Here is a 25,468-nt window from a genome sequence, read left to right on the forward strand (position 1 = left end):
AAATTTGACGGAGGTATTATAGCCTACAATTTGGCTAAAGATAGCCAAGAAATAAATGGAAAATATGACAGAAAGGTATAGTGCTTCAAAATTTTGCAACCATCTAGATAAGTGCTCAAGGAGCCCAACGTCATTTGCCTGTAAAATCCTGGTGAACTGTACGGGCGTTGATTTTCCGATTAGACTTGCGGACTGAAAACACAAAGGATCATTATTTTGGCTGATTACTTGTTCACACCGATCTTCGTGAATTGAATTGAGCAGCACAAATATTTTTTAAAATGAATGGCGAGTATGAAGCGGATTTTCCTGTTCACACCGGAACAACGGGAGCCGTGTTCACTTGTTAAGCATCCCCCGGGCCCACATGCAGCCACGCTCCCACACCGAGGCTCATCAACGGGAGAGGGTAGCCTGCTTACCCGTTTAATCACCCCATGGCCCCACTTGCAGCCACACCGCGTGCTCCCACTAAAGACTAAGGTGTTCAAACATTCAAAACGAGGGAAAACCCTAGGAGACCCTCTCCCAACGGTCGGATCTGCTCCTGATCTCCTATAAAAGCCCCTCGCCGCCGTCGTCCTCCGCATCACAGCTCGTTTCCCATCAACAATTCCACCGCACCCGCATCAGGAGAAGAAGGTAAGAGAAGGTAGGAGAAGAGGGAGAGAGATGGAGGTGGCGGCGGCATGGGCATCGGCCATGGACTTCCACGCGCTATCCCGCCGCGAGCTCCAGGCGCTGTGCAAGCGCAACGGCGTCCGCGCCAACATGACCAACGCCGCCATGGCCGAGGCGCTCCAGGCCCTGACCTCGGTGAGCATCCTCAATTTTTCCCCATTCGTTTCGATGGATTGGCCCGGGATTCTCGTTTGCGTTTTTGCGTTCGTGAGGCGTTTTGGGATGGGGCGGTCGTTGATGCGGGTTTTGGTTTGTGGATTAGGTGGACGGGATCGACGAGATCGGTACGACTCTGTGCCTCCCGACGCCGGGGAGGTCGGCGGTGAAGGTGGCCGGGGAGGAGCAGCAGCACGGGAGCCCGCTGCCCCGCGGCCGCCGCGTGTCGGTGAAGTCGCCTGAGGTCATCCGGATGGAGGTCGAAGAGGGCGACGACGAGGTGAAGCGGGATCTGGTGAAGGCGATCGTGAGGACCCCCGGGTTGGCGCTGCGCAGCTCCAGCCGCCGCGCGCGGACCACGCCCGCGCCGATCCCGACTCCAGCCACCCTGCGGAGGAGCCAGAGGACGGCGGCTCGGAAGGCCTCGGCGCCGGTGGAGGTGGAAAACCGCGCGGAAGAGGTGTCCACGGCAAAGAGAACGACGGGGAGGTCTGCGAGATCGAAGATGATGATGGATTTGGACCAGGAAGAGGTGGTGGCTGCGGCCGCACCGAAGGAGGAGAAGGTGCAGCAAGAGGAACCAAAAGGTGAGAGGCTTTCGCTTTCCCTGATCGACTTGTTTCTGCTGTTCGATTGCTCGGAGCAGCGTCTGATGCTGAGTTGTGGTCATGTAGCTGTTGCCTCTGAAGTGAAATGTGTTAACCCCGAGGAGGAGGAGGAACTTACGAAGCTTCTGGGAGGAGACAACAAAGAGGAGGAACCAGAGAAGGGAGAGGAAGGTGAGATTTACTTCTGCACTCTCCGTTTGCTCTGTAATTTGCAATTGTATGATTCTGCATTGTGCGCGGACAGTCATTGATTCTATTTCTTGAATGTGCAGCCGATTCTTCTGATGCTACCAATAGGTCTGCAGTGGTTTCGGATAAGAGCTGTGATGATCTTAAGTTGGAGGAAGTGGCAGTTGTGGTGGAGGAAGAGGCCACAAAGCCCCAGGAAGGTGAGATGCATTCCCAATCCCCAACCATTCGTTCACATTCCCAAATCCGTCATTTGTTCCTTGATTTATCTGTTGTTGTTGAGATTCTTTTTATATGGCATTCCAAAATCCATCCATTTGTTCTTTGCTTTATCTGTAGTTGCTGAGTTTCTGAACTGTGTGCTATTATTTGTTGAACACTTTTTCTAACCGTGTCAACCCTTATGCCATTGTCAGGAATTGTCGAAGAACAGGAAGCAGCCAGTGTTGAGAAATGTGCTCCCTTGGCAGCCATGGATGATTCTCCAATCCTAGGTGTCATGTCAAAGGCTGAAGCCGCAGAATCAGTTGGAGATGGTGAGGGCTTTGCCGAATGGTCACCCGCGAGGGAGATGACTGATGAGATCAAGCCTGTCATTAAAGATAAGGCAATGGTCACCGAAGAGGAGGCCGTCAAAGAAGATGGTTTCACTGTCACTGCTGAGACTGATCATTCCCCTAAGGATATCCTTCCAGCTGCTGCGGCAGAGGATGAGACCGGTGATGACCTCAGTACAGAGAAGGAAGGTGCTGCTGATGGGATGCTGCAGGCTGAAGTGACAGACGATGAGATCAGTGAAGAAGATGACCTCGACGACGAGGAGGAATGGGCTTCGGATGATGATGAGGCCGCTGAAGAAATTAACTCCACTGACGAGAGTGACTGCACTGCAGTGAGCTCTGGTCTCGATGAAGAGGAGGAGGTGGTCCAAATGCTGCAGGAAACAGCGATAGCTGAAGAGGCCAATGAAGATGGTTCAGCTGAAGAAGATGATTTCACCGGTGACCTACCACCAGAGTTTGACAATGTTGTGGTGCTCAGTGATGCTAAAACTGAGAGTGGCATCACTCTTCCGGTGCTTGAGGAAAACCAGCCTGCTGCATCTGCAACCAAGACCGCTGTGAATTCCCTGGATGAGTTCACCATCAAGGAGGGCACCCGACAGGCTGAGGATGAGAAGCTGAACAACAAGTCCGAGGCAGTGGGAGCAAAGGAGGACCTTCAGGGCAAGAGCCTAAGGAAGCTTAAAGCCATGTACAAAGAAGTTCTTACTGCTACAAAGGTATTACACTGAGAAATCTCCCATAACATTCCATCATTTCATCTCGTTTCCATTTACTTAGCTCCACTGTTACTGATCATTGCTCTTCCCTCTTTATCTGAATCAGGAAGGGAAGAAGCAGGTCGCTGAAGGGAAGCGGCTGCCGCTCGAGGAGCTGGATGACAACGCCAGCGTCGACTGCTGAACGGCACAGGCGGGCACAAATTTTCGTGTGAGGACGGCATCTGCTGCGACGGGATCAAATAAAGGAATGTTCTGGTTGTGAAGTGATAACTAGGCTTCTTTTTTCATCTCCGAAAGTTTTCGTGTGTGTCTGGGAGAGGTCGTGATCAGGTTGTGAAACCGTGGTTTCAGCCCAACCAACATGCAGTTCGTGTTGGCTCTCTCTTTTTTTCCCTTTGTTTTGTGGCTGTTCGTGTGTGTTAGACACATTTCTTCGCTGTTTCATTTACCTGGTTTGTCCAGAGGATATGATGAGTCGTGAGATGATGAGACTATGTTTTGGGCGCTATCGTAAATGTAATGAATTCTGCTCTTCGGTACTGAGACAAACTTTTGTGTCGGTTTTACTTCCTCAATGTGTCTAATGTCAGAACTTTTCGAAATTTAAATAATTCGAAATTGAGCCAAATCAAGATCCCTTACGGAAAAAGCAAATTTTAAGCTGGTCGATTTAACAGTAGAGTTGAATTTTGAAAAGAAAATTACGAGCTTGAGGAAGGAATGGAATATAGCGGTGCAGAATTAGGCCAGTTATGGCTACCAGGTGCATGTGCCACAAGTAGTGTAGTAGACAAAAGTAACAAATTTCCATGTTGATGTGCCACAAGTAGTGTAGAAGACAAAAGTAACAAACTAATAATCTACACCCTTAGTAATAACTTATCACGTTCAATCCTAAATTTTATCTACGCCGTCCAATCAACATTCAACCTTTTCACATAGGGAAATTCGTGTCATGCTCTTTTCCAAGTTACATAGAGAAAGATGGTCACATAGGGAGTATTTTTTTAGTGGAAGAGAAAGATTATCATATGGTTTCTGAAATTGGACCAGACAAACTTCTTTCTGAGCAATTGGACCGTCTAAAAACTGATTCAAAGTCGGCCCAAACCACACGGCCCAGTCGTAGCCTTACTGGACGGCCGTGATATGCCCACGGCGCCCCCAAACCCTAACCCCTCAACTCGGCCAGCATATAATCCCATCGCAAGACAGCACCCCAAACCCTAGCCCCTCCAACTCCCAGCTCCCGCCGCCACCGCCGTCGACCACTCGCGAGCAACCATGCCTCCCAAGCTCGACCCGTCCCAGGTGGTGGAGGTGTTCGTCCGCGTGACCGGCGGTGAGGTTGGCGCGGCGTCGTCTCTGGCCCCCAAGATCGGCCCGCTCGGTCTCTCCCCCAAGAAGATCGGAGAGGACATCGCCAAGGAGACGGCCAAGGACTGGAAGGGCCTCCGCGTCACTGTCAAGCTCACCGTCCAGAATCGCCAGGCCAAGGTCTCCGTCGTCCCCTCCGCCGCGGCGCTCGTCATCAAGGCGCTCAAGGAGCCCGAGAGGGACCGCAAGAAGGTGAAGAACATCAAGCACAGCGGCAACATTAGCCTCGACGACGTCATCGAGATCGCCAAGACCATGAAGCCGAGGTCCATGGCCAAGGACATGTCCGGCACCGTCAAGGAGATCCTCGGCACCTGCGTCAGCGTCGGATGCACCGTCGACGGCAAGGACCCCAAGGACCTCCAGCAGGAGATCGACGACGGCGAGGTCGAGATCCCATCCGCTTAAGAAGGTATAATTATCTATTTTTTGGTTCTTATTTGAGAACTTAATGTTACTTCGCCGTTTAGAATTGGCGGTAGCTAATGCATTTTAACGTTGTTCTATGTTCATGTGAACTGTGAATGCTGTAATCATATCGTTTGGGTTAAGATTGTTGTTTGACCTCATTGATTGGCGGTCCAAGGTTCTTTAGATCATTTGCTAGGAAATGTTGTAGATGGCATTCGGAAGCTACTTGCTACTCAGTCTTGTTTAAGTAGAAAACCTGAGTCGTCTTTATATCATATTGTTTGGGAAGCTAGTTGATCTGAAAGTTGTGTCAGTTATGGATTTCATATTTACTTATTGTTTATGACCTTTCATGAGTCTTTTAACACATTCATTATGAACAATGCAGGTTTGGCATCGAGATTGTTATTTGAGGCTGCTTAGCCACTTTCTATCTAGATGCTTCCTGATTCAGTTGAGGGAGGAATGTATGTGATATGTTCACTGAGTTCTACTCTTGATGAAGAAGAAACTTTTGTCATACTTTAGTGGTTACCTTGTGAGACTATTTTTGTCATGCTTCAATGAGTATTCTTGCAATATATTTTGTGACGGTTTGCTTGAGTGCCTCGAGGGTTCTGCGCACTTTGGCTGTTCGAAGATGAAATGTAATTACGTTGAACCTTTGGCAGTCTAGGTTTCTGTTGTACGTTTGCTTCTGATGGTGAAGTATGCGATGTTGATATATCGTGTGAACCATGATTGATGATGCAAATCGCTGCATTGATAATTCTCATTACAGCTAAATCGTCTATCTTTTCAAAAAGCTCGGTTCGGAGAGGCCAAAAGACGAGGTTTCTGTCCCCTCGATTAGCTCAGATCCTGAGTGCCCCCGCATTTCCAAATCAATTCATTCATAACAGCAGGATCAAGAGGACATGAACAATGTTTAAAGCTGTGTTTCTTGCGGTCAATTGCACTCTATTTGTACTGTGTTCAATTCACAAATTTGCTGATTTAGTTTTATCTCCTATGCTAGTAAGTACAGATCATGCAGATTCAGTTCTGATAGGCCGAGACTATCTTTCTTTTCTCTATTTCTTTTCTTCCCTCAGCGGCTCTCAGCCCCAATACAGAAAGACTGGTGCACAAACGCAGCTTGCTCTGGTCTCTTCTGCGGCCATCGGTGCACAAACGCTGCTGCTGAGGTCCTCTATTTAGTTGCATGCGTGTGTAGTGTTTTGGACAACTTGGTTTGGGCACCTAGAGAGGTTATACAAAATTAGACTCCTGCTAATTTGGACAACTTGCTTGTGATATTGTGACTGAATGGGAACTCGCTTAACACTGGACATGTTAAACTGGCTATGGTTTCTTATGTGAAATCCTGTGTTGTGCTAAAATAAGAAACAAGAGATCTTGGGAACTGAATGGTGCAACTCACAATTGTATTTGTGTTTACTAAACCAGTGCTATTATGTGATTTAGATGTTGCTGGTGGAAGTGTGTTTATGCTTTCCATGTACTAATCCTTCAATGTTTCATTTAACATATCATCGGGAGAGAGAACTTTCTCCTATGAGTAGGAACTGAATTCAAGAGGGTCCTCACCTACTGGTGCTGTGTAGATGCAAATTGTGTTCTTGTGCCAATCCTTATGGAAGATGCAGGCTGTTGTGAGGTTGAGTGTGAAAGGAAAACAGAACCCAGGTAATCCTTATTCTCTAGTTTTATAGCCCAACTAATACCTCTATAATTTTTGTTACTAAAGTTCCATTAGGATGTGTTGCTGCTGGTGCTCAGCTGCAATTGTTGACCACTTTAGAATGCTGAACCAACTTAGATATGGCATGGCTTTGCTGTAATTTCTGAAAGATACTGGAACTTCTACTGAAATCAATTTTAAATGTTTGATTAAATTCCAGTAGCCAATTTTGTGCTTCCTAACTTACTCGGCTTCTTGACACCAATTAAATCGAGTAAGTATTTTCCAAAAAGTTCCAGCAATGAGGCTGTCACATTCGGAGCTGATGTTAGTGGGAGGTGTTCTACTCTCGAAGGTGATATCCGCTAGTTCATGACAAATCCAAATACATCTAGTAGAGGTCTTATATTTAAAGAGTAAATGACCAGTGAATTAAATGGAAAAAAGAGGATCAAGTCAGCATATAGGGCAAACTAACTTAAAAATGTAGAAGAAACCAGGGGAAAAACTTTAAACTTTAAATATTAAGGAATGACAAATAACTAAAACTTAAAAAAATAAAGAAAGGAAACTAATCAAAACTACAAAAACAATGGGAAAGGAACGAAGTGCCCTTTTAGATAGCATGCTACCACTATCATGGAAAAAGGGAAAATGCATCACAGTACAGTAGCAAAATCAGCTCAGCTCAAATGGGTTGGGCAGGACTTAGTTCAGAAAAAGGTAAAAAAAAGTGCAAGAAGTTGAATAGATTAAAACTTCACCGGTTCACATGCTAAAGCTTCCTTGAGCTCTCACGGAAGCTATTCTTCTGAATTAAACAAATCACACAAGACTAATTTAAGAGCCTATGTGGTTGTGTGCATCTTAGTTATGTAGTTTAGAGACAAATTCTTATATGATTGTATCAGTTTGATATAATGATGAGACAGGGGCGGACCTACAGGGTAGTTCTGGTAGGCCTAGTAACCTAGTCCAACACAAAGTCCAGCCCAAAGTTTAGTCCGATTGTCAAAAAAAAAATCAAAAAAGTCCAGGACGGTTTTGGTCTTCCTCACGCCGACTCGACTCCTCACACCGCGACTGACGGCTCAACTCCTCACCTCCTTGCCCTTGGTTCCTCACACTGCTTCCTTCCTTGAATCCTCGACCTCCTCGCCCTTCCCGCCGGCAGACCCGGCCGGCAGTCTCCTCCCGCCGCCGATCCACAGACGCGTCGTCGGTCGGAGCCGACTAGTCCAACGCCGTGCAGTTCACGCTTGAGCACAACCTTGGCACTGGCAAGGGGTTCGCCCCCGGGGGTTCCTTCTCCGCCCGCCTCAAGTTCCCCGCCCACGGCGCGCAGATACTGCTCGCCGTAGCTTCGGTCTCTCCCTCACTTGTTTGGTTGGTTCGCTGATCTGCTTGGTCTACCTATTCCCTGATCCTTAATCTGTGGGATGACTAGTATATGGCTGTGGATCGTGATCTGGGTGAGCTTAGTGGTAGATTGGCAGATGTTGCACTCGAACTCCAATTAGCTGCATCAAGTTGTTTGGTCGGTTAAGGTGTGAATTTTGTGTTTCGAGTTGGTACGAAAGCTGAATCGGGGATTGGATCCGGTGCTAGTGGTTGTTTCTGTATATCCCTATGATCTATTAGCATTTGTATGGACGATGTGGATTGAGATTGGTTGTGGCAATACTAAGCACAGTCAACTGTTTTGCTCACTTAGTGTAAGCATTGTTCATGTCTTGCTCCTGAATTTTGATTAATTGTTGTATTTCTACTAGTATTTTTGCGTTAGATAGATCTATCCAACTTGATAACTTTATTGATAATATGAGAAAAGATGATTGATTCAAAGACCTAAATAATCTTGGTGAACTCTCTCTATTAGATTTGTTGAAACGAATAAGCATGTTGAAACGAATCATGTTTGGTGGCCTGCTGGCTGGCTCATGACATCTTCCTTGTCATTTCGCTCTTCTGAGACTACCTCAGAACTGCAACCGAGTTCAGATAAAAGTTCAGACAAGTTCAAGTGAGGAGAAGGTCCAGAGGAGTCGGCGGCTTACGTACTGCTTCGCCGAGCTCAGCCATTCGCAAGGACCTGGTGGCCGGATTGCCGGATAGATACCCAACGGTCCCAATCGCATTTTGTGACCGCTGATTACTGTAAAGAAACTGTCATTGTTTAGGCCCTTTGTTTTTGTGGCTGGCTCGCTGGCGTCGCGCCCAACTCGTAGGGCCTAGGGTCATCAGGGCGCGGAGGCTGGAACCGCTCGCCGACGGCAGGATGAGCCGGCGTAGCGCCACGCCTCCAGCTTCTGACAAAGCTCGTCGAGTTTCCCACGAGCGCACGGAGACCGATCAACCAGATGAAAAGGTCCGATTTTGATCAGCACAAGGAGAAAAATAGAAACTCAGACCACAAAACGGTCACATCCATTTAACCAACTGACGGACTCAGAAACTTTCACTGCTGCGCATACCACACACACGTGCAAACACAGTAGATGGATGCCAGAATTAGACAACGACCAAATCGATTAATGTCTTGGCAACCGAACGCCATAACGCACAAGAGATGCATCTCAGATTCACTAGTCGCTAAAATGTAACGACTCATCAACTAGGTACTGCCACAACAGCACATGTATCATTACATGTTCCACCGCCTCAAATTCACTCGTCGTCAGAGTTGTCGTCCAAGTCGAAGTCGGAATCATCAGTTAACTCCACCACTTCATCCTCGGGGTCATCGCTCTCAGAAATATAGACTGTTGTCTTCTTGGTCGTCCTAGCTGTCCTTCTTGGCTGCGGTGCAGCAACTGGCTCAGCGGAGCTGCCAGAGGGTGAAGTCTCAGAAGTACTTTCAGAGCTTGTCGAAGAGGCGGTTGCGCCTCTCTGCAAAACCGAGCTGCTCTTCTTGTTGAAGGGTGAGGCCCTCATCTTCCGTACCTTCTTCTCAGGAGAAGGAGCGCTGGTGTTGCTCTCCTCCTCTTGTATCACTTTCTGTATCATGGACTTGCCCTGAGCTGGCGCCCTCTTCCTGGTGGTAGCAGCCTTCGGCTTCTCGGCAGCAGTGGGCTTCCTTCCTCTACCTTTCTTCAGATTTTGGACTTCTGAGACTTCTTCCATGTCAAAATCGTCGTCATCAGAAGATATCACCGCTAAGGATGACGACGCCTTCTTTGATGCGCCTCTTTTGCTTGGTCCCTTCCTCCCTTTGTTTTCATTCTGCTGCCCTTCTGTTGTTTCAGTATCCATGGCTGCAAAGTTGTTAGACCATCAGCTTAAACTTTTCAAACAGAGACTCCCGACCTTTTCTCGTTCAACGACACCAAATTGACAAATTGTACTTGGGCATTACCAGAATGATCTGGAGAGGAGTCATCAATGTTAAAAGCTGCAAGACGATCTTTTAGTGCGGGCACGTCGTCCTCTTCGTCATCACTTGCCGGTGCACTAGCCTGTGAAATTACAAAATTTGAATTGTAAAACCACTAAAAGATTCATTCCACACACAAATGAATTGAAAAGATTGTGTTAAGGATCTTACTTTCTTAGATTGTTTCTTCTTTTGTGGTCCAGGTTTTGCATTTTCTGGTCCATAATCTTCATCATCAGACCCAGCACCATGCGCCTTAAAAATTATAATTATTTTGTTAGTAGAGTGTAACTGAATAGTTAGTCAAGTTAAGGGCTGGCATCTTATGGTTCTAACCTTCTTGGTTGGTTTATTCCATGTAGCTCCACGCTTTGCCACCACTTGTTCAGCAGTATTCCCTGTAATAGACGAACAAACAATTTCAACTATGGTTTAAACGGAGGTAACTCATCCCACAGGAATGGAATACGGAAAATTGTTGGCCATTGCAGGAACAACAGATACCTGGAGTATCACTTGTGCCACTTTCCACCTTTGGAGGTTTAGCTGCAGTCTTTTTGGGTTGTCTCTTGGTTCCTGGTTTGGATCCTTTCTTTTTGCCCTTCTCTTCATTCGCTTTCTCTTCCCTCCTCACCTTCCTTTCCTCCGCCTCTGCTTCATCCATTTGATCAAGCACCTGCATCACACTTAATGAGTGAGGCAGTGGAACACAAAGCATTAAGCAAAACAGAAGACAGCAGCATTACTTACATCCAGCTCCTTCTCAAAAGCGTCAAGGTCTCTCAACCAAAGTGACCTTGGTGATGTTTTCCTCAGTTCCTCAACTTCATTCTCTAATTTGGCCTTCTCATCATTCAGCTCCTGTATCTTCTCCCGAGTCAAGGTGCCAATTGCCATTGAGAGGAGATACTCATAGTCGCTTGCAAGAGCAATTCCTTTTGCAGCTTCAGAACTCTCTTCATTTTCATCCTCCTCTTCTGTAGCTCCTACAGCAGCTGGCTCGGCCGCCTTCTTTTTCTTCGGGAAAGGATCAAAATTCTTCTGCTGGAGCTCCACAAAAAGCTCTGCCCTCTTCCTGTTCTTGACTTCTATTTCATCCTCGACAACACAGCGGATAAACCTAACTTTGTTATTAAGCTTCTTCAGGTCCAGCTTTATATTTTCCAATAATGCTTTCTGCACAAAATAAATTAGTCACTGCAGCAGCAGCGCTTGAAAAAAGAAATGAAGAGGGCACAATGTAACATGTGGTACCTTTCTTTTATCGTAGAATTCAAGCCTCAATTTAAAGAAAGCTTTAAGTACTGTGAAAATTGTATACTTTTAGCTACAAGTCAACAAACCAAAAAGGGGGTATGTATCAACAAATAAAATGGGCACTAGATACGTACTCTGCTCCGGGTTGTCATACTTCTGTATTTTACCATCTGCATCAAACAAGTGCATGTTTGTAGTTCCAATTGTAGTTGTCAATTTGAACTTCTTCGTCAGTCCTTCTTCCTTAGCTATATTCATATTTGCTTCACTTAATTTGACCTCAAAGTAAACATCCTCATTGTCACCTTGCATCGTGAAATCCTGTAAAATAATTGCAATTGAAGAATATTGTTTACTAGGAAGGAAAACCCAAGTGAAAGTGTTTTCATATCATCAACTACCTCAATAAATATTTCCTTGTCCTTGTTCTTATCCTCTGGAGCCAAAGATGCAAGAAATTCTTTGTAGTCCTGAGTCCAGCGGCGGACCGGCAGCTCGGTAATCCTCAGTGTAGTGTTGTCAACAGCCTCTATAATACCGGTGATGGTATACGTGACACCAGCTGCCTTTGTATTTGTCTTCTCAATAGAGCCCTGTTGGTTTGTGCATCGAAAATTTGCATCAATACAACCATTAGTTTCTTTTTACAAAACTACGCCTTAGTGCAACAGAACTGTGCAAATCAACTGATGTTACTGACCTTAAACCCCCTGTACCATGGATGCATTGGTTCGGTACACTCATCATTCAGCAACCGTCTTAGGTTAGCAACAATGTCTCTTGGATTGTAGTTTGGGATATATGTGCTCCATCCAGTACCAATTCCTTCACTTCCATTGACTAAAACCACGGGAATGATTGGCACATACCTAAAGAAAAGAATGTGTCTTAGCTACTTCTATCAATATCTAATTACAATCATAAAGAATGGGTCATACAACCGTTAATATTACCAGGTGGGTTCAATTGACTGCCCATCTTCGTTTAGGTAGTTAAGAAGAATGTCATCATCCTTTGGGAAAATTGAACGAGTGATATGGGACAGTTTGGTGAAGATGTACCTAGGACTTGCAGCATCTTTTCCCCCCTAAAATGAAATATAAACATGTAAACAAGCATGACAAGAATGGTGACAAAGCACTATGTCATCAGAAAAGCACCCTATTGTACTTAGCTTTTACACTAATATCCCACCTGAAATCTGGTACCGAACTGGCCTTGAGGGTGCAAAAGGTTTATGTTATTGCTACCAACAAAACTTTGAGCCATTCCAATAATTGTACTTGCTAAACTCTGCTCGCCGTGGTGGTATGCTGAGTGTTCTGACACATAACCAGAGAACTGGGCCACCTGTGGTCAATAGAAGCAACAGTAAAATTTTAATAATGTCCTGATAGTCTGTCATATAAAAAATGCCAAAATTCTTTTGGATAACACACCTTAGCTTCCTTAACAAAGTTCCTCTTGAACGAGCAAAACATAATCTTCCTCTGACCTGGTTTAAAGCCATCTACCATTGAAGGTATTGATCGCTGCAGATCCGCCATTGAGAAGAGTATCAGCTCTTTGTTGATGAAGTCACGATACTTGATTTGGTTCTCACGTTGGTCAAGGTAAGTTCCAGGCTGAAAATTGGTTTGCACATTAATTTTGATACCATCTAAACAAACCCATATCAAATTGGGAAAAGATGCAAGAGCTAACCTGAAAGTTGGTAAGCCAGTCTTTCCTATCAGTAATTCTTTTCTTGCTGAATGCTAACTCAATATCATTACCATCTTGGTCATCCACCCAGACAAAATCCTTCTTGTGTTTGGCGATATCTTTAAAGTACTGCTGACCTTCTTTGGATGTGCTTGTTCCCAGCCCCTGTATCAATCATGATCCGGTTAACCGCATGACAAAGGTGGTCTCCTCAGCTAATGTCCATAGAAAGACACAAGATAAGTCTTTCAAGCAAAGGAAAAACAGAAAAGGAGACACAAGTGGAAGAACCGTGAAACAATATCAACAGAAACTAGAGGGGCAAAGCAGACCTTATAGTACTTTACAGACCATACACCTGCATTTCCTCCTAAACTCTCTTTCCATGCTTCATACTCTGGCATTGTGTAAAACGCGAGTACAGTTTTGTTCCTGGTATTGGTTGCCTGGACAAGTTAACTTATGTTTCATTATTGCTGCCAAACATACACTTCACAAATTATATTCATGTGGCAGAAAAAAATAATTCATTCGATGTAAAATTTAGTATGGAACCAAGAACCAATATTAAAAATAAAAAAAGGTGCACAATGAAGAACCCTGACTGTTACCCTACCTTTATAATCGGAGTGATGAACTCAACCAAGAAAGAAGGAACTTTAAGAAGAGATGGCCAGAATGAATGAATGAAGTTGATCAACAACCCTTTGATGTGAGAACCATCATGATCCTGAAATTTATTTGTCAAAATTTGAGTGAACAAGTAACTTGAGTTCGATTAGTTAATATAGCATTGGAGATGTTGTTTGGCATACCTGATCTGTCATTATCATGAGGTGGCCATATCTCAAGCCTTTTGTGCTATCATACTGCTTCCCATGCTGCAAACCGAGGATTTGTTTTATGTTCTGAATTTCCGCATTATCCATTATCTGCTTATGGTTTGCTTCTCTCACATTTAATAGTTTTCCCCTGAGAGGAAACACACCATAGTGATCTCTCCCTACTTCAGCTATGCCAGACATCTGCAAGGAGAAAGGCTCAACACTTTAGTTTGGTAGTTAAAGTACACACTGCCATATAGCAAGTTTGCATTACTCACAGCAAGAGCTTTTGCTGAATCTCCTTCAGTCAGGATCAAGGTGCACCTGTCAGAGTCCTTCCCACCAGCTTCATTTGCGTCCTCAAGTTTTGGAATGCCGGAAATTCTTGACCTCTTGGTTCCATCAGTCTTCTTTAGTTCTTTGCTTAGTTTGAAATCAGCCCAGGAGAGGAGATTGCTGACAACACCAGATTTCTCAACTGCAATTGTAAGAAGTGAGCATTTGCATTAATGTTGCAGCCAAACTACACAACTGAGGCTACCAAAGTGAACTCATCACATACCTTTCTTGAGGAAATCATTAGAAAGCTCACACTTTGACCCAAAGCTTCCCTGACGAGTGGTCAAGGTCTCCTTGGTCTGTGAATCGAAGGCGGGGTTGTCAATGAGTGCATTAACAAAGACCCATAGATGGCTCTTCACATTATGCAGTTTCATGTTTGCATTCTTGTTTTTCTTATTCACAATGGTCATCACATGGGTGGCAATTTGGTTGGTGACATAATCAACATGAGTTCCACCCCTTATGGTTGCAATTCTATTGACGAAGCTGACCTGCAATAGCACAAAAGGCGTTCAAGATGCAACTGTAACCACAACACAAGCTGCTAGCACAGAACATAACCCACACTTACCTGCTGAAACTGCCCTTCACTTAGACTCACACACACCTCCCACCGATCATTTACTTTCTCATAAATCCTGAAAGAAACGCCAAGCATGAATGATCAGAAACACCACCACAAGATTTTTTAGGGACATCACCCAAATGATGTTTGTCTGAAACGAATAACAAAACCTTGGGAGTTCTTCAGGTCTGTCAATGGAAGCAGACGTGATATACAGGTTCACATAATCTGAGAAGCTCTTTGCAGGCACCCTCTGGCCATCCAACTCAACCTTCACGGTTTTGCCAAGAGTGCCCGCCATATCAATCACTCTCTTCCGCATGAGGGCTACAACATCGTCTTCAAGATGGGTCATGTTGAACTTGGCAAGATCAGGCTTGAAGGTGACCTTGGTCCAGTTCTCCGTCTGCTTGCACTTGGTAATCTGGGGCTCTGACTTCTTCCCCATGTTTTCAGAGAAAACCTGCACGTGTATTCAAAAAGGCACATCACGCTTTGTATCTGTCTCTTAACAAGTACGGAATGAATTATATCGCGCTGATACAGTGATACTAAACCTTACTAACCAATGCTACAAACGATAACCCACAACTGTAACCAAAACTCTGAAATTTTGTCACAACTTTAGCATCTACCCCCAAACAACTACAGATCAGTACTAAATTAAAAAAGACTCTGAAGTAACCTTGTCATTTATAGGACAAGAACTAGGGACCGATCCTTAGAACTCCTAAGCCTGTTAGCCAATCAAACAGCAGAGCTTCTAAACTAGTGGCAAAGAAATGTGCAGACCTACCAATCTGCAATTCCAGCCTTACACTCCAATGCTTGACTCGCCGGATTCTAAACTGACAACACAAGGCACTTAATTCAAATAATCACGCCCAAAGCCAAAGATTATAATCACTTAAATGTTTTGTTAGATCTGGCAGGAATCTTCATTTCTAAACCAATCCACACCGAAATACCAACCCAGAACGGAAAATACCCATCTGAAGAACGCTTAAGGGGCAGCCGAAGCATCTCACCTGCTTGTACTTCTTCTGGCGGCGCCCATCGGCGGTCTCGATGACGAACTCCATGGAGAAGATATTGGTGAGCTTGGCCCCATAGCCGTTTCTCCCGCCGGTGGTCTTTTTGACGTTGTCATCGTAGTTGCTGCTGGTGAGTAGGTGGCCGAAGATCATTTCCGGCACGTAGACGCCCTCCTCCTGGTGGACCTCGACGGGGATCCCGTCGCCATTGTTGTAGACGGAGATGCAGCACCCGGCGACGTCGATGTCGACGCGGAGGGCGTCCATCTTGGGGTCGCGCTGCTTGTTGTCAGCGGCGTTGACGAGGATCTCGTCGAAGATCTTGTAGAGGCCCGGGACGTAGGTGACCGAGCGGTGCGCCATGGCGCCGCCCTCGTAGACCCAGAGCGTCTGGGTGTGCTTCTCCACCGAGCCGATGTAGGTGTCCGGCCGCAGGAGGATGTGCTCCAGCTGCGTCTTCTTCTGATACATCTCCTCGATGGTCTTGCCGTCGCCTCCCCCGGCGGCGGCGTTGTGCCCGGAGCTAGACTGCAGGGGGCCCTTCATGACGGCGCCGCGCTGCACACGGAGGTCGTGTGCGTGCGCTAGGGTTTCTGGTGGGTGGGTGCGGGATTGGGTAATTGGGGATCTGGGGGGTTAGACGGAATGGGGGTTGTGGTTGGGGGGGGGGGGGGTTATCGAAGCCGAAGGGGTGCGGGTAACGGTGCAATGGTTCGAAATTTGAATTTCGGGTGGGGCCTCACGCGGTGGGTTAAGGAACGAACGGTGCGGATCGCGGGGGCGCGTGAATGCGTGATCGAGCGGCGGAAATTGAATCAGCGGGGCTTAATCCAGAGGCTTCTCTCTGACGCTGCAGGGAGAAGTGTGGTCCTTGTGGACAGTAGCTCTGCCAATTTAGATTTGGGAATGTTGGTGGGGCCCAACTGTAAGAAGCTCAAGTTAAAGGAGGACGTGATGTGATGACTACCTTGTAAGTTCTAAACCAAGCTTAGGTCCATAAAAAACCAAGCTTAGGGGAAATCTGGACCATCAGTCGGTTAATCACAGCTGGGTGTGATGCATCAACACCGTCGCTTGATCCAGGCTCACATTGGCAAGCCCACTTGATGCACAGGCAGTGTGCACCGTGCTCTTGTCAAGATGCTGGACACGACTACACGGGCTTACACTTCAGAATGGTCATGCGATCCGATCTCTGTGATTTTTGGCCACCAAACCCCCTGAGGCCTGTGTCTAGCACGGAATGCGAAATGCCTTCATGGACCGGAGATAACCTCAGCTTGTAAGCAATTGGCAAACTCCAATTTCTCTCTCAGAGCGGGGTGACTTCCCACATGCTCAGCATTCATCTCGCATATATAGGCATGCTAATGTACGGTTAACCCGGCCCAAACCCAACCCCACCCACACAATATTATACAAAGAACCTAACTCTATCTAACCCAAAAAATAATTATCACAGACCCACCAAGTTTTCCAACCAATTCAAATCATTGAAACGGGTTCTAACCCATTCTCCAACCCAAATCATTGAATGCGCTTGATACCCCAAATTGAGGCGACATCCTCCGCCGAGGACCAGAGCAACTTGCGGGAAGTTGACGCGCGGCGGCATCATTGGTGTGGCACTCCAGGCGGCCATCGCTGCAACAGCAAAGGAAGAATTGGGCGCCCCATGCTTGTGGACGGGGGCGAGGAGGTCGTTGAGGCGGTGGAAGAAGGGCCATGAGGAGTCGTGCTTGGGCTTCTCCATTTTGTACTTCTTCTTAAGGGCGTTGATGCAATTTTTGCATTAGACGTTAGACTTGGGCACCTTGGAGTAGCCGTCATGAGAGGAGACAACTTCTGCCATTGCGAGTGGCGAACGCTATCGTAGCCAAGGGACACGAAGCACTCCCCCATGCGTTGATCAACGCGGAGGTGGCGTTATCGCTACATGCATCCTCCAAACCCCTACTGCCAAAGCTGGAGGGTGATGGCTTGAGGAGGGGATGACAACGATGATGTGGCCGAGTGGAGCGACAATGACGATGGCAGGATCGGCGACAAGGAGTAGGGAGGGCGAGGCCGTGGCATCGTCGTCCATGGTTGAAGATATGGGTGCCAAAGGCGAGGATTTGAGGGTATTCCCGGGATGTGGAGTGGGGAATACGCCTAATTTCCGGGCATTGACCTCATTGGTTACGTTGTCGCCGACGACGATAGGACGACAGTGGTGGTGGTGGTGTAAAGACGGTAGGGCGATGGCAATGGGTGATAGCTCGGGGTCCTTGAGGGCGATACATCCAACGGCAGGGTGGAGTCGATGATGACAGGACTAGATCCGAGGCGGCCTTGCGATGCTCCTGGTGGTGGCGAACAGGGTTAGCGGCGACGTGAGGCGGTGGATCAAGCTACCAAAGGATGCGGAGCGACTGCATGAGGTGACGACAGCAGGAGTAGGATGGGGAGGAGGGCTTTACCGGTCTTCGCACATTCCAACCCACTGTCTCACCCACAGTCTCAAACCATGAGTTTCCACTCATTTCACATGCTAATGTTTAACCCAAACCCAAACCATCCTAACCCAATAATAAAGCAACACAATCCAACCCAACCTGATTTTACTTGAACCTATTTCAACCCAACCCAAAGGAACCTGAATAGGGACCCTACCCGTTAAACCCAAATAAACTCGATAGACCTACTCAACTGTCGGGTCAGGTTCAGGTTTTTCGGATCGAGTCGGGTTTTTTTGGCTTCGAATCCGTTTTTGAAGCCCAAGCCTAACCTAAAACTCACTGCGAGCTAGAAGAGTCAAGCCCGAGCCCGACCCATGGATTGGTCGGGTCAAACCGATTCAGGCTATTTCGGGGCAGGCTGCCCATGACCAGGCCTAAACCCGATCCATTAGCAGGCCTACACGTACGTTTTAGCCTTGCCTTCGGTCTACAACCTGTCACAAGTATCATTCAGCCATTCATGACATGGCCCACGAGTGTTTGTACATGCATGCATGGTCTATGGGTGTAATTGGTTATCCGTATAGAGTCTTGTCCACATATATCATATATGCAGGTTGAGAAAAAGCGAGCTGAGCGAAGTTATATTTGTTAAAAAAAAAAGATAGTTTGGTTGGTTATATCTGTAGCTGAGTTTATGTTCGGTTGACCGAATCTAAGATCTCATAAGCGGATGAAAGAGTTGATATTGGTGATTAGTTATTCGTATGAATGTGATTTTGTGACACTGGCAAGTGAATTCACTTGCATGAGCAAATACAAAATCCTATATCCGTCAGATCAGGTTGTGGACATATATTTACATCTATCGAGTCAGGTTGAAACATTGTATGTAGATAATTAAACATATTTTTCATAAGATTATACGTATCCGTCGAGCTAAAATCCTCTTGTGCAAGAAGCCAATCAGCCCCTATCTTCTACCTCCAAGTTCAGATCGTCGAGCCGAGAGCAGATGGCGCGGCTGCTGCTTCAATCATCCTGGCGCTACCTCTCGCAGCTGTCTTACTTCCTCATGGTGCCTATGGCGCCGATCGGCTAGCTCTGCGGACCTCTGCCTCTGCCGCCGCACCCGAACGTGAACCGCCAAGATCGACAAGATATCGCGCTGGACGGCTACATCACCGGCCGTGATGGACCTTCCGGAAGAGCTGCCACCAGAGTAATCGGAGGAAGCGAGGGGCCTGTAGTTGCAGCCAGGTTCAGGAAATGCTCGTCACTTCGTCTGCCTGTTTTGCGTGGAAAACGCGAATGGCGTGCCGGTCAGGTTCAGGAGTCCAATTCTGCTCCGCCGCCTTGGGCTTGCTAGGAATAGCCTGCTGCCAGACCGAAGTGCCAGGCATGCACAAACGCAGAGTTCAAGGGCTCAATCTGTCGTTCACCAACATGGCGAGCTCCTCGGCTACTTCGTCGACCAAGAACACATAGGCTTCGTCCCAGAATTATCCTCCGATGCTGGCAGCGAGCTCTAGAGATCTGTGACATAGGAGCTGGTAGTGCCCACCTGGTGAATACAATGAGAGCTTAGACTGGTCAATTGGGAAAGACAGCTGCATGGTGCATGGAATGGAAGCAACATGGAGTGACACAACTTGCTCGACCAGATGAATACAAGGAGAGCATGAGAAAATGCCTCGATTCGCCCAGGGGAGTGGGCTATATCTGAAAGTGCTGTCCAGGATTTGCAGGAAATCCTTACCAGGAAAACGGGTTGAAGGTAGGGGAGTGGACATATGCAGATACTTGTTTTTGTGGGCTGAAAGACCATGTTCAAGTTCAAGCATGAGAAATTTTGGTAGTATCAAAAGGGCAACAGCATAAGAATTTAGAAAGTGATGAAGAGGTTAGTGGAATTACTTTGTTGTGATAATTTCTCAGCTTTTTTTTAAAAAAAAGAACAAAACCTTGCCTCTGAGAAAACACTGTGAATCAATTTTAAGTTAGAGAGCTTCTCCAGAGCAAATCAAGCACATCTTTTTTAGTGTGAGCTCAACGTGAACCAAGAATTCTGTATTCAGCAATGCAACATCTAAGCCTTAAACCAGTGTTCTGTTGCTAAAATTATGGGATCGATAATTTTAGCCATTGCCATTCATGAACTTCACTGTGGCAACCAATTGATCTGGACCAAAAACTTGTTTCTCCTACTAAAACATTCTGTTTTGTATGAGTACCAACTAATTTCAATTATTATGCTGATGCTAGATATCGATGAGGGCCAACTCCCTCCAGAAAGCTGGGATTACTCTTGCACATTTACACAGTACTACGACAACACTCCATGCGGATTTCAGTGTTCTTGCCCACATGCAACTTTATTCAACTGCATCTTTCAGTGTCAAGCACCGCTTTTAGCCTACTATTCTCTGAAGGCAAATAAATTGATCTCCATGATCTCTGTCTGATAATCGGGTTGATTTTACTTCCTGGATTAAATGAGCATACATCTCATTTCACTTGGTCTCAGATGGGAGACATATCAATAGAACCATGGAACACCCCCCCCCCCCCTCCAACTGTTTGCACATTCTAATAAACAGGCCGAGTAAACAGGTACCAATAAATACACCTTTTCTTATACTTACCGATGCCACTTGACATTTTTTATTTATATCTACATTTCAGAGGTTCTGAGTACCTCTGGGTTCTGAAGATCAACATATATTATCAAACAGGGATACAGGATATTTCAATTCAAAAAAGAAGGCTGCAAAACGAATTGCCTTCCAGTATAATTAATTATAGCACCTTTGGTTCGCAATTACTTAATAGTGCACAAGACAAGAGTGTGTATTTTGTTTCCTCTTCATGCAGGTTCCCCCTTTGCAAGTACAAGCCCACAAGTACACCACAGCCTCCGATCTCTTCATTGAGCATACAGTACAAGTACATATATGATGCGCAATTTTAGCATTCGGTGGCAGCCCTCATGTTCTTTTTTTTTTCAAGAATTATGTTGCCAAACTGCTAGGTACCCAACTTTGGTGCATCAAGACACGTCACATTTGATCAAACTGCTATATTACCTTGATCCCAAGGATTTCCGGAATAGCCAGATCACAGAGAAGACTGGTGTTTATAGTTCTTGCAGCAGTACTGACCAGGGAGAAGCCTGTTTCCTTCGGCAGGCCAGAATTTGCAAAACTCTTGTGCAACGAAGGTGGACAGCTTCAGGCAATGAAATCACATAGTTGGGCAGAAGCTGGAGAAAAGCTATGTGCCTATGGGGCTGTTTGGTTACGGGCTAAGGGAGCTAATCTAAATTTTGGCCGTGCTCTGAAAATTTAGTCTCTGTTTGGTTTGAGGCTAATATTTGGTCATATTTCGAAAAAATTTGGCCAGCTAAATTTTTTCTATAACCTTTTCGGTAAATCTCGGACGACCAAATCGTCTGCTACCCTGATTTGGTCTCTAGTCAAATTTTGGCTTAGCCTGTTTCAGCTGGAGATTGTGAAAAACAGTTTGTAGATTGTGGATTGTAAAAAGCTGAATTGTAAGAAGTTGAATTGTACAATCTGCAGAAATTGGTGGAACCTGGATGATTGGATTGTTACACTAAAAGGGCTGGATTGTGATGATGATGATCTGTTTGTTTCAACTTGCCCTATTGTGAATCACAATCCACAATATCTAATTGAAACAAACAGGGCCGGGAGGATTCCGTAGAAGTTGTGCCAAACGGTGGGATTCTACAGCAGATTATCAGTAAGCGGATTTCGAAAATAAACTATATAATCTGAAGAAGTAGAATCTATTTTTTACAGGATTCTCAAGAAGCAGATTGTGCAAAAATACAAACTATACCAAACAGGACCTAAATCTAATGAGAAATAACCGGATTTTAGCATCCCTTCTGAATGAGCGAGGCACGACAATATTCCAATCCATGGTTCTAAGTGACAAACGAACTAACATGCTGGATGCTGCTAGTATTCGGGACTTTTTTTATTTTTATATTTCAAAATAAAAAATAGATATCTATTAAGTTTTTTTCAAAATAGACTAATGTCACATAACATGTTAGAAGGACAACAGCCACTATCGCCAACGGTTGGACTACTGGTTTTAAAAAATAAAACTGTCGCCCTTAACGGGTAGTCTATTTTTATAATTTTTTCAAACACATGTTTAGTTTTACAATTTTTTATTTTCGAAATATAAAAATAAAAAATCGCAAGTAATCCTCGGTCTCATAATGGGCTAGGCCTAACTAGTCCTTATATGGACCTCCATACTAGGGACTAATTCGAACCGGCCTATTCATAGATACGCAGCCCAAAAGCCCGTTAATAATCCCCGTGCTCCCACCGACTCTAAAAAAAAACATTGGGTTAAAGGGAAAACAAAACCGAAAACATGGCATAAAACCACCGGTTGCAAGGATCTGACCGCTAGGGTTTTAGGCCTTCCCGCCGTCGCCGTCATGTATGGGAACTCCGGCGAGTCCCCCCCGTGACGCGGCGGCCGCTCCCCTCCAGACCGTGGCGACACCGCTAGGGTTTTAGGCCTTCCCGCCGTCGCCGTCATGTATGGGAACTCCGGCGAGTCCCCCCCGTGACGCGGCGGCCGCTCCCCTCCAGACCGCGGTCGCCACCGTCTCCACCGCCCAGATACTCCGCGCATCCGGCTACTCCGCCGCGGAGCCCTCCGCCCTCCGCGCCCTCTCGGACATCGCCGGCCGCTACATCGCGTCCCTGGGCCGCACCGCCACGGCCCTCGCGGGGGCCCGCGGCCGCACGGAGCCCAACATCGCCGACCTCGTCTTGGCGCTGGAGGACCACGCGCCTGGCGGCTTTCCCGGCGCGTCCGACCCCGCGCGCCCCGTGCTCCGCTCCGGCGCGCTCGCGGAGCTCGCCGGGTTCGTCGCCAAGGTGCGGGAGGTGCCGTTCGCGAAGCCATTGCCGAGGAGGGATTCGGGCGGCGGCAAGGGGTGCGAGAGCTTCGCGGCGGTGGGGAGGGAACCGCCGCTGAGGCACGTCCCGCGGTGGCTGCCGCGCTTCCCCGAGAGGTGGGAGGACCGGGTGCGCGGCCGCGGCGAGTTGGAGGCGAAGACTGAGGAGGACACAGGAGAGGCAGTAACGGTGATGGTGAATGGTGATGGTAATGGCGGCGTGGAGGGCAGAGGCGCCGTGCCGGAGAAGAGGGAGAAGGTGTGGTTCCGCGTGGGGAAGAAGAAGCGGCGGCGGGTGGGACCGGACAAGTGTGGTGGTGGTTTCGAACCATTTGAGAAAAACTGAGATAATTCGCGCTGCAAAACCGTGCCTGGTTATGCATCGAACACGCGACGTAACAATGAACCATACTGTAGACCAACGCGTCATCATGTGCTTCCGTTGTAAACTTTTTCTGATTTTTCTTTATTTACGATAACTATGAAGTCTGATGTTTTCGTTACCCTACCATAATTGCTAGTTTTTTTTAAAAAAAATACTGGAATTGGAACACATTGCAGTTGATTCACATGATACATTGCACAAACATCGATGCCATGGTAGAAGCCCCACCTAAAATCTTCCCTAACTTTGCATCTAAGATTGATTGAGATTGGGCCGTATCCTGTAGATTTGTTATTGGCTTCACTGGCTAGAACTATATTTGATAGAGCCTAACTTTAAGATCCATATTAAATTTAGAGTTGATAAAATAAAATAAAGTGTTTAAATATATGTTTTTAATTTAAAATAAAATAATATGTCTCAATCCAAAATCTTTAATCTGTTTATAACTCTAGCTTAAAAATTTTCTAAAGCTAAAAATGACTAGATCATAAAAACCATCCATGGACTCTTTGAGATGTGTGCCAAAAGAAATAGAGCAGAATCTGGAAATTGGTCAATGTCCAATCATAATCTCAGCCCTAGCCATGTGCCTTTCTCTCGTGTGATACGATTGGGAAGTTTTGAACACCTGCCCTCAACACAAATTTTATTATTATTCTCTAGCCTTGCAGATCATCCATCGTTCTCTAAATTTTTTCAAATGTGCAACATATTCAAACAGAAATTTTTGTACGGATCTCAAATTTAATAGCATATTCTCAATCCTTTGAACATGGCTCACTGGTGGAATCACCGGATCATTCGGTAGGTTAAACTTTATTTTCGTCTGAAAGATTACTTCTCTGTAGTAAATACTCTGATGAACTCTTATAGTCTATATTAAACTATCCGGTGTATCATTCAGATTTCTTCTCAGAGACAAAAATACTTCGACGTTCTTGTTAGCACAATACCGGACCATCCGATCAAGCTAATTTCCCAGACACCGAATATTCTTGTGAGTTTATTTTTCCTGAACACACTAATTCTATTTTTTTCTCCAACTTAAATTAGTCATAAATCAGAACAAACATCAACAAACACATGCTAACCAAATTAAACTCCACTCAAATGTTATCAATAACTTATCACAATCAAATCAAGACTCATCTCAATTTGATTTGTCAGTTACGCACCAAACAAACAATTGAAATAGCGAGTCCGTTAATTAAGCACGGGAACGAATTTGACAGGATTTTACCAAATCGCGTGAAGTAAACTACCCGACGGGTGATGGATCAGGCGTCCGTCCAGATCAGCTGGAACGCCTCCTCGAAAACAACCCGTTCATACAGCACCGGCTTCTTGGGATCCTCTGCCTACACTGACGTCGCCAACTCGGCCGCATGACCGACAGCCTCGGTGAATTCCACGCAAGCCGTGGTCATATTCTTGTCGATACACCCATTCGCGGCAGCCTCGACGCGCTGCAGCTCCTTCTTGTTCTGGTACATGCACTGCCCGAACGTGGCGCGGTCGAGGGGCAGGTAGACCGCCCCCGGCGGGGAAGCGCACGTCGGCGTAGAACGGCGCCGGGTGCTGGAACAGGTCGTGTAAGGCCTCCCGCGCGGCCTCGCGGGCCGGCTGCTCGAGGAGGTTTCGGCTGGCGAGGGAGCGGACGCGACGGCGTCGTAGCGCGCCCAGCAGCGGGTGCGTGCCATCTGAACGGGCGCGGCGGCCGGGCTGCAGCCAGCGGACGGGGCATGTTCCCGCGCGCCGTCGACGGCGTTGCGGATGACGAGGGGGATGTGGCCGCCGGTCGTTGCCGTTGGGCGCCTCGCGCATCTTGGCTCGTGGTTCCGAGACCAGAGGAGGAGACTGCGGCAGCCGAGTTGCGAGTTTTGCGCCGATCGTTTTGTCGTCGTCGTCGCCACCCGCGCCGTATTGCGCTGCTCGCTTCATGCGAGGAGGTGGACAGTAGTTGGAATGATGCGATCGAGTAGGCTAGGGGTTGGCTTTGTGATAGGGGGAGATTACAAAGCAACTATGAATCCTAGGATTTTCTAGCCCCGCTCAGCAAGGCTTAGCGTTTGGAATCGTGAAAAAAATCCAAGCTTTCTTAGGCAAGCTAGTCTTCGTGGGCGAGAAAAACCTTGCTCTTTAGGGAGGGAGAGCCGAATCGGCTAGCCGTCGACGGCAAAAACGGAAAAATCTCCTTC

At 46.6% G+C, this 25,468-nt stretch overlaps 3 protein-coding genes and 1 pseudogene across 3 annotated transcripts; 3 read left to right on the top strand and 1 right to left on the bottom strand.

The window, feature by feature from the left end:
- The first annotated feature begins 19 nt into the window (after positions 1 to 19).
- LOC133919584 (uncharacterized) lies at positions 20 to 3,434 on the top strand (annotated as a pseudogene).
- A 672-nt stretch (positions 3,435 to 4,106) lies between these two features.
- Positions 4,107 to 5,310, top strand: LOC133919587 (large ribosomal subunit protein uL11z). Its single transcript, XM_062364020.1, has 2 exons — positions 4,107 to 4,708; positions 5,096 to 5,310. The coding sequence occupies exon 1, from the start codon at positions 4,204 to 4,206 to the stop codon at positions 4,702 to 4,704; it is 501 nt and encodes a 166-aa protein (XP_062220004.1). The 5' UTR covers positions 4,107 to 4,203; the 3' UTR covers positions 4,705 to 4,708; positions 5,096 to 5,310.
- A 3,507-nt stretch (positions 5,311 to 8,817) lies between these two features.
- Positions 8,818 to 16,135, bottom strand: LOC133919588 (DNA topoisomerase 2-like). The gene is made up of 22 exons (XM_062364021.1): positions 15,485 to 16,135; positions 14,627 to 14,919; positions 14,463 to 14,529; positions 14,112 to 14,382; positions 13,828 to 14,027; positions 13,541 to 13,750; positions 13,342 to 13,455; positions 13,058 to 13,171; positions 12,726 to 12,890; positions 12,461 to 12,646; positions 12,216 to 12,371; positions 11,975 to 12,108; positions 11,722 to 11,890; positions 11,423 to 11,614; positions 11,156 to 11,342; positions 11,019 to 11,068; positions 10,515 to 10,940; positions 10,269 to 10,440; positions 10,101 to 10,162; positions 9,936 to 10,019; positions 9,747 to 9,846; positions 8,818 to 9,645 (listed from the first exon to the last, which is right to left on the bottom strand). The coding sequence occupies exons 1-22, from the start codon at positions 16,034 to 16,036 to the stop codon at positions 9,059 to 9,061; spliced, it is 4,491 nt and encodes a 1,496-aa protein (XP_062220005.1). The 5' UTR covers positions 16,037 to 16,135; the 3' UTR covers positions 8,818 to 9,058.
- A 6,207-nt stretch (positions 16,136 to 22,342) lies between these two features.
- LOC133919590 (transcription initiation factor TFIID subunit 8-like) lies at positions 22,343 to 23,426 on the top strand. The gene has a single exon (XM_062364022.1). The coding sequence runs from the start codon at positions 22,521 to 22,523 to the stop codon at positions 23,226 to 23,228; it is 708 nt and encodes a 235-aa protein (XP_062220006.1). The 5' UTR covers positions 22,343 to 22,520; the 3' UTR covers positions 23,229 to 23,426.
- The last annotated feature ends 2,042 nt before the right edge of the window (positions 23,427 to 25,468 follow it).

This window comes from Phragmites australis, chromosome 5, assembly GCF_958298935.1.
Source record: "Phragmites australis chromosome 5, lpPhrAust1.1, whole genome shotgun sequence".
NCBI lineage: Eukaryota > Viridiplantae > Streptophyta > Magnoliopsida > Poales > Poaceae > Phragmites > Phragmites australis.

Coding starts and splice junctions, on each gene's coding strand:
- LOC133919590 (XM_062364022.1), top strand. CDS start 22,521: ATGGGAACTCCGGCGAGTCCCCCCCGTGACGCGGCGGCCGCTCCCCTC.
- LOC133919587 (XM_062364020.1), top strand. CDS start 4,204: ATGCCTCCCAAGCTCGACCCGTCCCAGGTGGTGGAGGTGTTCGTCCGC.
- LOC133919588 (XM_062364021.1), bottom strand. CDS start 16,036: ATGAAGGGCCCCCTGCAGTCTAGCTCCGGGCACAACGCCGCCGCCGGG. Junction 14,920..15,484: donor GCCAGAAGAAGTACAAGCAG/GTGAGATGCTTC, acceptor ATACACGTGCAG/GTTTTCTCTGAAAACATGGG. Junction 9,646..9,746: donor CTCCTCTCCAGATCATTCTG/GTAATGCCCAAG, acceptor ACAACTTTGCAG/CCATGGATACTGAAACAACA.